This window comes from Saccoglossus kowalevskii, chromosome 5 (assembly GCF_978046115.1).
Source record: "Saccoglossus kowalevskii chromosome 5, keSacKowa6.1, whole genome shotgun sequence".
Classification (NCBI taxonomy): domain Eukaryota; kingdom Metazoa; phylum Hemichordata; class Enteropneusta; family Harrimaniidae; genus Saccoglossus; species Saccoglossus kowalevskii.
In genome coordinates, this window is record NC_140645.1 from 34069649 (window position 1) to 34082185 (window position 12537).

The 12537-nt window shown below is 30.3% G+C and overlaps 1 protein-coding gene across 1 annotated transcript in view; it reads left to right on the forward strand.

The window, feature by feature from the left end:
* The first annotated feature begins 7493 nt into the window (after positions 1-7493).
* Positions 7494-12537, forward strand: part of LOC100313559 (BBX-like transcription factor) — a 69864-nt gene continuing 64820 nt past the window's right edge. The window contains exons 1-2 of the mRNA XM_006821367.3: positions 7494-7542; positions 12210-12530. Coding sequence (XP_006821430.1) covers positions 12240-12530 — 291 coding nt within the window. The 5' untranslated portion in view covers positions 7494-7542; positions 12210-12239. The remainder of the gene's footprint in view (positions 7543-12209; positions 12531-12537) is intronic.

A 12537-nucleotide genomic window follows, 5' to 3' on the forward strand; every position in this document is an offset into this window, starting at 1 on the left:
ATGACAATAGCTTATTTGGATAAATATGACAATAGCTTATTTGGATAAATATGACCATAGCTTATTTGGATAAATATGACAATAGCTTATTTGGATAAATATGACAATACCTTATTTGGATAAATATGACAATAGCTTATTTGGATAAATATGACAATACCTTATTTGGATAAATATGACAATAGCTTATTTGGATAAATATGACAATACCTTATTTGGATAAATATGACAATACCTTATTTGGATAAATATGACAATAGCTTATTTGGATAAATATGACAATAACATATTTGGATAAATATGACCATAGCTTATTTGGATAAATATGACAATAGCTTATTTGGATAAATATGACAATACCTTATTTGGATAAATATGACCATAGCTTATTTGGATAAATATGACAATAGCTTATTTGGATAAATATGACAATAGCTTATTTGGATAAATATGACAATACCTTATTTGGATAAATATGACAATAGCTTATTTGGATAAATATGACAATAGCTTATTTGGATAAATATGACAATAGCTTATTTGGATAAATATAACCATAGCTTATTTGGATAAATATGACAATAGCTTATTTGGATAAATATGACAATAGCTTATTTGGATAAATATGACAATAGCTTATTTGGATAAATATGACAATAGCTTATTTGGATAAATATGACAATAACTTATTTGGATAAATATGACAATAGCTTATTTGGATAAATATGACAATAGCTTATTTGGATAAATATGACAATAGCTTATTTGGATAAATATGACAATAACTTATTTGGATAAATATGACAATAGCTTATTTGGATAAATATGACAATACCTTATTTGGATAATTCTGACAATGCCTTATTTGGATAAATATGACAATAGCTTATTTGGATAAATATGACAATAGCTTATTTGGATGAATATGACAATACCTTATTTGGATAAATATGACAATAGCTTATTTGGATAAATATGACAATACCTTATTTGGATAATTCTGACAATACCTTATTTGGATAAATATGACAATAGCTTATTTGGATAAATATGACAATAGCTTATTTGGATAAATATGACAATAGCTTATTTGGATAAATATGACAATAGCTTATTTGGATAAATATGACAATACCTTATTTGGATAATTCTGACAATACCTTATTTGGATAAATATGACAATAGCTTATTTGTATAGATATGACAATAGCTTATTTGGATAGATATGACAATAGCTTATTTGGATAAATATGACAATAGCGTATTTGGATAAATATGACAATAGCTTATTTGGATAAATATGACAATACCTTATTTGGATAAATATGACAATAGCTGATTTGGATAAATATGACAATGCCTTATTTGGATAAATATGACAATAGCTTATTTGTATAGATATGACAATAGCTTATTTGGATAATTCTGACAATACCTTATTTGGATAAATATGACAATACTTTATTTGGGAAGATATGACAATACCTTATTTGGATAAATATGTCAATACCTTATTTGGATAAATATGACAATGCCTTATTTGGATAAATATGACAATAGCTTATTTGGATAAATATGACAATGCCTTATTTGGATAAATATGACAATAGCTTATTTGGATAAATATGACAATAGCTTATTTGGATAAATATGACAATAGCTGATTTGGATAAATATGACAATGTCTTATTTGGATAAATATGACAATAGCTTATTTGGATAAATATGACAATACCTTATTTGGATAAATATGACAATAGCTGATTTGGATAAATATGACAATGCCTTATTTGGATAAATATAACAATACCTTATTTGGATAAATATGACAATAGCTTATTTGGATAAATATGACAATAGCTTATTTGGATAAATATGACAATACCTTATTTGGATAAATATGACAATAGCTTATTTGGATAAATATGACAATAGCTTATTTGGATAAATATGACAATAGCTTATTTGGATAAATATGACAATAGCTTATTTGGATAAATATGACAATAGCTTATTTGGATAAATATGACAATACCTTATTTGGATAAATATGACAATAGCTTATTTGGATAAATATGACAATACCTTATTTGGATAAATATGACAATAGCTTATTTGGATAAATATGACAATACCTTATTTGGATAAATATGACAATAGCTTATTTGGATAAATATGACAATACCTTATTTGGATAATTCTGACAATACCTTATTTGGATAAATATGACAATAGCTTGTTTGGATAGATATGACAATGCCTTATTTGGATAAATATGACAATAGCTTATTTGGATAAATATGACAATAGCTTATTTGGATAAATATGACAATACCTTATTTGGATAAATATGACAATAGCTTATTTGGATAAATATGACAATGCCTTATTTGGATAAATATGACAATACCTTATTTGGATAAATATGACAATACCTTATTTGGATAAATATGACAATAGCTTATTTGGATAAATATGACCATAGCTTATTTGGATAAATATGACAATAGCTTATTTGGATAAATATGACAATACCTTATTTGGATAAATATGACAATAGCTTATTTGGATAAATATGACAATAGCTTATTTGGATAAATATGACAATAGCTTATTTGGATAAATATGACAATACCTTATTTGGATAAATATGACAATACCTTATTTGGATAAATATGACCATAGCTTATTTGGATAAATATGACAATAGCTTATTTGGATAAATATGACAATAGCTTATTTGGATAAATATGACAATAACATATTTGGATAAATATGACCATAGCTTATTTGGATAAATATGACAATAGCTTATTTGGATAAATATGACAATACCTTATTTGGATAAATATGACCATAGCTTATTTGGATAAATATGACAATAGCTTATTTGGATAAATATGACAATAGCTTATTTGGATAAATATGACAATACCTTATTTGGATAAATATGACAATAGCTTATTTGGATAAATATGACAATAGCTTATTTGGATAAATATGACAATAGCTTATTTGGATAAATATAACCATAGCTTATTTGGATAAATATGACAATAGCTTATTTGGATAAATATGACAATAGCTTATTTGGATAAATATGACAATAGCTTATTTGGATAAATATGACAATAGCTTATTTGGATAAATATGACAATAACTTATTTGGATAAATATGACAATAGCTTATTTGGATAAATATGACAATACCTTATTTGGATAATTCTGACAATGCCTTATTTGGATAAATATGACAATAGCTTATTTGGATAAATATGACAATAGCTTATTTGGATGAATATGACAATACCTTATTTGGATAAATATGACAATAGCTTATTTGGATAAATATGACAATACCTTATTTGGATAATTCTGACAATACCTTATTTGGATAAATATGACAATAGCTTATTTGGATAAATATGACAATAGCTTATTTGGATAAATATGACAATAGCTTATTTGGATAAATATGACAATAGCTTATTTGGATAAATATGACAATACCTTATTTGGATAATTCTGACAATACCTTATTTGGATAAATATGACAATAGCTTATTTGTATAGATATGACAATAGCTTATTTGGATAGATATGACAATAGCTTATTTGGATAAATATGACAATAGCGTATTTGGATAAATATGACAATAGCTTATTTGGATAAATATGACAATACCTTATTTGGATAAATATGACAATAGCTGATTTGGATAAATATGACAATGCCTTATTTGGATAAATATGACAATAGCTTATTTGTATAGATATGACAATAGCTTATTTGGATAATTCTGACAATACCTTATTTGGATAAATATGACAATACTTTATTTGGGAAGATATGACAATACCTTATTTGGATAAATATGTCAATACCTTATTTGGATAAATATGACAATAGCTTATTTGGATAAATATGACAATACCTTATTTAGATAAATATGACAATACCTTATTTAGATAAATATGACAATACCTTATTTGGATAAATATGACAATACCTTATTTGGATAAATATGACAATACCTTATTTGGATAAATATGACAATAGCTGATTTGGATAAATATGACAATGTCTTATTTGGATAAATATGACAATAGCTTATTTGGATAGATATGACAATACTTTATTTAGGAAGATATGACAATACCTTATTTGGATAAATATGACAATACCTTATTTGGATAAATATGACAATACCTTATTTAGATAAATATGACAATACCTTATTTGGATAAATATGACAATACCTTATTTGGATAAATATGACAATACCTTATTTGGATAAATATGACAATAGCTGATTTGGATAAATATGACAATAGCTTATTTGGATAAATATGACAATAGCTTATTTGGATAAATATGACAATACCTTATTTGGATAAATATGACAATAGCTGATTTGGATAAATATGACAATGCCTTATTTGGATAAATATAACAATACCTTATTTGGATAAATATGACAATACCTTATTTGGATAAATATGACATTAGCTTATTTGGATAAATATGACAATACCTTATTTGAATAAATATAACAATATCTTATTTGGATAAATATGACAATAGCTTATTTGGATAAATATGACAATACCTTATTTGGATAAATATGACAATAGCTGATTTGGATAAACATGACAATGCCTTATTTGGATAAATATGACAATACCTTATTTGGATAAATATGACAATGCCTTATTTGGATAAATATAACAATACCTTATTTGGATAAATATGACAATACCTTATTTGGATAAATATGACATTAGCTTATTTGGATAAATATGACAATGCCTTATTTGGATAAATATGACAATAGCTTATTTGGATAAATATGACAATGCCTTATTTGGATAAATATAACAATAGCTTATTTGGATAAATATGACAATATCTTATTTGGATAAATATGACAATAGCTTATTTGGATAAATATGACAATAGCTTATTTGGATAAATATGACAATACTTTATTTGGATAAATATGACAATAGCTTATTTGGATAAATATGACAATAGTTTATTTGGATAAATATGACAATACCTTACTTGGATAAATATGACAATAGCTTATTTGGATAAATATGACAATACCTTATTTGGATAAATATGACAATACCTTATTTGGATAAATATGACAATACCTTATTTGGATAGACATGACAATAGCTTATTTGGATAAATATGACAATAGCTTATTTGGATAAATATGACAATACCTTATTTGGATAAATATAACAATACCTTATTTGGATAAATATGACAATAGCTTATTTGGATAGACATGACAATATCTTATTTGGATAAATATGACAATACCTTATTTGGATAAATATGACAATACCTTATTTGGATAAATATGACAATAGCTTATTTGGATAAATATGACAATGCCTTATTTGGATAAATATGACAATACCTTATTTGGATAAATATGACAATAGCTTATTTGAATAAATATGACAATACCATATTTGGATAAATATGACAATACCTTATTTGGATAAATATGACAATACCTTATTTGGATAAATATGACAATACCTTATTTGGATAGACATGACAATGCCTTATTTGGATAAATATGACAATACCTTATTTGGATAGACATGACAATACCTTATTTGGATAAATATGACAATACCTTATTTGGATAAATATGACAATACCTTATATGGATAAATATGACAATACCTTATATTGATAAATATGACAATACCATATTTGGATAGATATGACAAACCTTTTTTCGGATTCAGCTACAGAAATTATGTCAGTGTTTGAAATTTCTCAAATTTGTGTACCAAACACCAGGGCAGGTACTAGTAACCTTCAATTTTCACCAGTTCTGCCAGAAAGTATCAAGACCTGCCCTGCATTAAAAATCATTTTAAAATACTTCCATTTCCATTCATGTAAGCAAACCTCAACACTCTTCAGATTTTAAATTAAATTTTTACATTTTTTTTATTTCATGATCAGTGAAAAAAGGAGTTTATTTAGTAAAATCGCCTTTCTCAAAATTTTATTGAAGAAGAACATAACATTTTTTACCAATGTGATTGAATCCTGGAAACATTATAATCAAAGATAACAGAAATATGAAAAATTGTATAAATCGCAATTTACTGCTGCTTAATTAAATGAATTGCAGTATTGTGTGTGGTACTTTTATGGTGCATTCATGTGAACAATGGAAGGACTAGTTTTTCCCAGGTTAAATGTTGGTGAACCATTTTTCTTATTTTTTTAGTACTTTTTCTACAATTGTTTTGATCATTTTGAACCATAATCATAATTTTCAAAAACATCTTTGAAAATGTAATTTGTATATTTTTCAAATGATGATGATAGTTGACTTTAGCACCCAGGATTAAAAAAAACAAGATACTTTATCTTTGCTTGGAATTTATTTTCGCTGTTTTCGCTGAAGGAATGATTTCGTGAAAATAAAATCCAGTGAATATACTTTTTTTCCTATATTTCACATTAAACTTATCAAAAATCAGTGAAACTAAATTCCATACACAACGCCAAAAAAACCTTTCAGGGAAAATTAATTCCTGCGAAAATAAAGTATTCCACAGTATTGTAGAAGTGGAACTGATCAGTGGGTTAAATTTTAGCAGATTTGATGTTTCAGGGATATAATATTTTAAATTCACTGGTTTGTGAAGAAAACAATCCATTTTATTGATTACTCTGCATATTCACTGGCTTTTAAATTCACCTATCAGAGAAATAAGTAAAAATAAAACCCAATGCTGTAGTTTGCACAGTTTGTCATTTTGAGGTGATTAATTTTGTTTTTGTCTTTCATGCAGTCAGGAAGCAGTGCACACGACTTGCATCATAGGGTTACCACCATGGCCGGACCAAAGGGATAACATTTGTTGAGGATAGGCTGGTGAATAACAAATTGTCAAGAATAGAGAAAAAAATATTGCACAATACACGTATATTGTAAAAGAACAGACGTCAAATACAACGTTTTTCGTGGTGCAGATTTCAATATAATTTCTGCAGAAAATCCCACTCTACCGTATACAGCCATACACCATCCAAGGGCTTGACTGATAAGGAATAGTATATTTAATCTACATACATTTTTTTCAATTTTCACTGTCAATTACAGTTTCAAAATGTGCACTTATATGAGTAATACATCTTTAACTATCCCTTACTGATCTGTGTTCCGCAAGCTAGTTTGTCACCGAGAGATTTTTAGTGCGTGGTAGAAAAATAAATAATATTTACGTTTATAAAGTTTGAAACTTCCGCCATGTTTAGAGTGTCGCGGGGGACAGTGGGAGTCGGTAGAATCGTACAGTTTTCACACATTTGGTATATTTTAGAATCCTGGTGTATATTTTTGATGACTTAGGGCTCATTTGAGAAGATTCTCTCTCTTCACTTGACATATCGAGGTACGATAGGCTCTAAAAACAGGGTACCTTGGTGCTCATTTACATACTGCATAGCTAATGAGTTAGCTGTGTTTGCAGGCACGTTGAAATCGACATCAGGTAAAATTGACTATTTTCAACATGTTTTAACAAAATCGTTAATGAAAAGTCTTTCAACAATAAGCAATCCGCACAAATTGGGATAGTATTAAGACTATCTGGTGATGTCACGCCGGAAATTTTAACATTTTCTCTCTGTTTTGCCTACTTTGGCGAGTTTGAAAATTCCTACGAAATTGGTCCGCAGATCCATGTTGTCGTATTTTACGATTGGAAGTTCACTCCATGTGAACCGATCAGGATGAAGTATTTCGCGTATTTTCCACAAAAATGATCAATTTTGGACATTTTAGAGATAGTTTCATTCGCGATTGCCTATTTCTGTTGCTGTCAGTGTGTCTCGGAGTCGAAATTACGACACAAATCCGTCATTTTTTTTATCCAAACACAGTGGTACAATGCATGCATAATTTTATATGCTTAACATATGGCCGGCTACGAAACTGCTTCACCGTTAAATTATGTTATGTTTCGCGACAGAAATTATCTACATTAGCAAGCCAGATGGTTGACTGTGATAATTTTGAAATGATTCATACTATACTGTTAACTCGCCGTACCATGTTGTCACAGCAATTGGAGGAAAGAAATGTGGCCTCTGTCCTTGGCTATGGGCATTCTGGGGCAGCCTGGGTCACGAACAGTGTTTGTTATTTATTTTTTTCAATCGAATCGTCACACAGAAGTCCAACAGTCGGCACCTGTTATGGGAACCCCGTTATTAACACTATTTTAACCATAAACGTCACGTCTTTATCAAAAATATACCCTGAGACCGAACGCTTGTCCAGTACTCTGCATCAGCTGGTCGTCGATCAAACGGTTGTCATTTTTTCCCTTGTTTTGTTTTCATCTGCTGATCCGGGTAAAATAATTATGCATTGTCAAAATGTTAATTTTTAATCAGTCCAATTTTTTTCAATTATTGTTCCTTGCATACATGTCGGCTGCCAGGGTGCATGTCAGCTTTGTGTGATCACTCGACGATCTGTGACATAAAATTGAACAATAATATTTTTGGATTAGAATCAAAACGTTAATGAATAATTTTCATGTCAGTGTCTGTGTGTAGACAGAATCTATTGTGAGACGATACCAATTATATTTTAGCTGTGCCATTTACACTCCAATTTTGAATAAAATTTTTGTGCCTGGGCTTCAAATATTGCTTCATGTCCTAGCTCCCTGGACTGCTTGTTGCCAATGGAAACCCACTGACTGACACCAACTTGAACATGATATTGTTACAAGCTATATTTTTGCACATATCCAGTTTTATTGTCATATTGTCAATCGTTTTTGCTGCTTGAAATTTTCACGATTAGGGGATGCAATTCTATAGCATTTATACGAACCTATGTAATTCTTGTTGTTATACAATACAGTACCTTCTGATGGTACAGTTGTGTCATAATGATGTAATCTTGATGATGCAGCGTGGGTCCCATTCTACATCTAGCTACATAATTGCTAGCCTGGTTACGTTTCTGTTATTTCATGGGTACTTCGACCCACTTCATTCTAGTCTGAAATCCTTGCTTTGATTTTACTCAAAACCGTGTTATTTATTTCAACGTGGGAAAAATAGCGACAGTCACACTATCGTCTCTGTTCCAACTATGATAATAGTGCATTTGGTATAACTGTCAATTTCATTGTTCGTTACGTTAGAATATTCAGATTAGTAGCATGCTATATTTATCCACCGATCAATGTTGCCATCAACCAGTGACCGTACAGTACAAGCAAAATTGAGGCAACATTACCAGATTAGTATGGAGATGGGCCGAACGACTCACAAAATATTAGGAAAGAAACCACATTCATATGCAAGTGTAGTATGTTTATTTCACAAAATATGAACACCTGTAGTTGCACCAAACACTGTTCGTTAAATGCCAAATTTTTCTCACTGAAACTTTACTGCAACTTTTTGCATGTTTTATATGTTTACTATCAGTGCAACAAACCCATTACCATCATAATTTAAAATTTCAATGGCTGTTGAATCCAACCAGCCAATGAATAAGCGTGGTGAGCAGACTTAATTAAAAAAATAGAATGCCGATACTCAACGTCAATAAGTAAATTTAGAATCTACAAATGCTTTGCTTATAAACTTTGCTTAATTCAGTTTTAATCATGAACTTTATAATTATTTTTTAAAATGCAAGAATTGGTTCATTGTCTAAATTCATAGTTAATTCGGACAAAATTGACATTATTTTCTATTACCCATGGGTCGTGATAATTGCAAGGACGACCAATTGTTTGAATGCTCACATGTCTTGTTGATGTTGTGACGTCAGGCACAGAAATATCAATCTGCATTATGAACAATTAAATAAATATTAGAATTAAATTAATAACAGAGATAAATGATACACTAGTAGCTGAAAACAGTTGCATTTATTTTCAATGAACCCTATGAAGTATATGCTAAAACTATTACAGACTAGATACAGCTTTTAGTGCCCATTGTCGTACGACTAACTAACCCTCCCAGTCATTTCGCCATACAACCTCGAGCCACAAATACCACAAATACCAATCCTTAAAAATTAATGTGACTAATTTTTACGTAATGAACTAGTAGATTAGCGATAAGTGGTTTTTGCTGTGAGTGTCTTTCGTAGTGATTAGCTTTCTCAGTGAGGAGAGCTTTGTCACAGTAACTGGTATTTTTCATCAGAGTTGAGAATTGAGAGTTTCATGTCATTAACAAAAATACCCATGAAATATTAATTAAAGAATTTATTATATAACCTGGTCAAAAGAAATCATTATTTTTCCTCATTATAACGATAACATGTGACTTCATGCAGAAATCCTAATAAATGAGATTTAAAACTGACAACTGGCAGTTTTGCAATACTACTTTACTAGCGATTGTCAACTTGCCATGGGAGCTGCAGGTTTTTTAATTTTTTTTTACATCTTCATGTATACCATAGGGTCCATAGTATCTTTGGCTTACTGATTTGACTACACTGTGTACTTTGTGTGTACTACTAATTTCCAGTCCTTGTATACTGTGTTCTCCAGCATAAATATCTGATTATTTTGACTATGCCCTGGACTTTTTACTTACTTATCAGTGTCTGGTATATACAAAATGCGACCAAGAAAACGTCAGAGAGCCACAGAACCAAAACAATCTGTCGTCGTCCACACCAGTGATATGATTTTACACATAGAAATTGAGAATCGCAATTGCATAGAAATGAATACAGCTATCCTGGCCAGAATTCATCAGTCTTTATTAGTGATGTAACTGAGCAGTGGTCTGAGAGTGAATATTGTAAAGTTTAAGAGTGTCTTTACATACGTCAACGTGAACATTATTGATCAATAAATTGGGAAACTTTCTTAGAAAGCATAAATAAATGTTTTGTAAATGTAAAGTTACAGTTTGAAAATTCGATACCGATAGTAACACACCCTGGGGGAACAAATATTAGTGCTGTGATTCACTCTAGGGGGAAATAGGTGGCAAAGCTCAAAAACAAGTTTGAAGGACCCCGAAAACATAATTTATTGCACGAACATTTCAACGTTTTGGTTATCTCTGAGCGACTGCAGTCTTTGAAACAAACTTCAGGGACTCTAAAAACGCAATTTATGGCATGACAAAAACGCAATGTAATGCAAGTAATGCAATATCACGATCAACATTTCAAATGTTCGCACAATCTTCCATTTTTTGGGTGATATATAATTGATGCAGCCCAGTGGTTATATAGCTTATTTATTGGAGGCGCCCGGGGAACTAAAATTACTTGGACGACAATAATAACCAAGAGGTGAGAGACTACTTACCGCTGTGATAATTACGGTGATTGCAACCCCAAACATATTTTATTTTCACTAAGCGAGGGTGAGAATATGATTCGGTTTTGAATGAAATCCTTGGTTTCAATCATGTGACTTTTACACTTCCAGGGTTAACATAGAAAGCAATTGCGATAATGCAGTTTAGATTTGGTCGTATTATGTCTGTGATTCTGTGTATTGTGTTTTAGACAATGAAATTATGACATGAATTACATTTCTATACTAGGTGCTTTGTGGTGTTTATCTCTTTGCTTTTGGTCGTTTTAGTCCCTGTCAGATAAGGACTGCATCAAAGACTTGGAGTCCCTGCATCCGATATCATCTCTTAGTCATGACTAGATCAATTTTGTTCAAAGTTAGTACAAAGGCAAGTCGTAATAAAACACATCAATTCGATTTTTTTGATACTTTGGCTGATGGCATTTTTGTAACTCCCCCTCCATCCTCCCATTTGAACCCATCGTCAACTGCTTCTTAGGCAAGTCTTGGCAGATTTCTTTCAAACATACAGTAAGCAAGTCACATGATGTTTTGTGTTGTGAGTTGATATGAATGGCCGACTAGTGGCAATATTGGTTTTATCATTTCTCACATACTTTGACCGATTTTGTTCATGAAAATTATGTTTACTTAGTGGGTAGTGCACTATTATATAAACATTTAATTAAATATCTTTCATTAATTATAAAAAACTAAAAACTGGTCGAGAACTATACCATTGACAATGACTTATTCTATAATGCAATGTTTCACACATTCCAGGGTCTCTAGTTGAGGTGTCCAAAATTTAAATAATAATACAACATTTTTTTTATGACTTGTTTATTCGACAGGTCCACCTACATGTATGACGTTGCTAATCGATGAAATGTTATAGCCAAATAATGGCTACTGAAATCATCCAGCCAATCAGCATCAAGGAGGAGATTCCACCGCCCGTGAGTCTAGAAGAAGATGATGATGACGACTTGAATGACGATCGTCCTGTCAGACGACCGATGAATGCTTTTTTGTTATTTTGCAAGCGTCATCGTAGCTTGGTAAAAGAGCGTCATCCATGGTTAGACAATCGGTCAGCAACTAAAATGTTAGCAGACATGTGGGCTGTCTTGGAAGGAGGTGAAAAAGAGAAGTATCTAGAGCTGGCCAGACAGGTAGGTA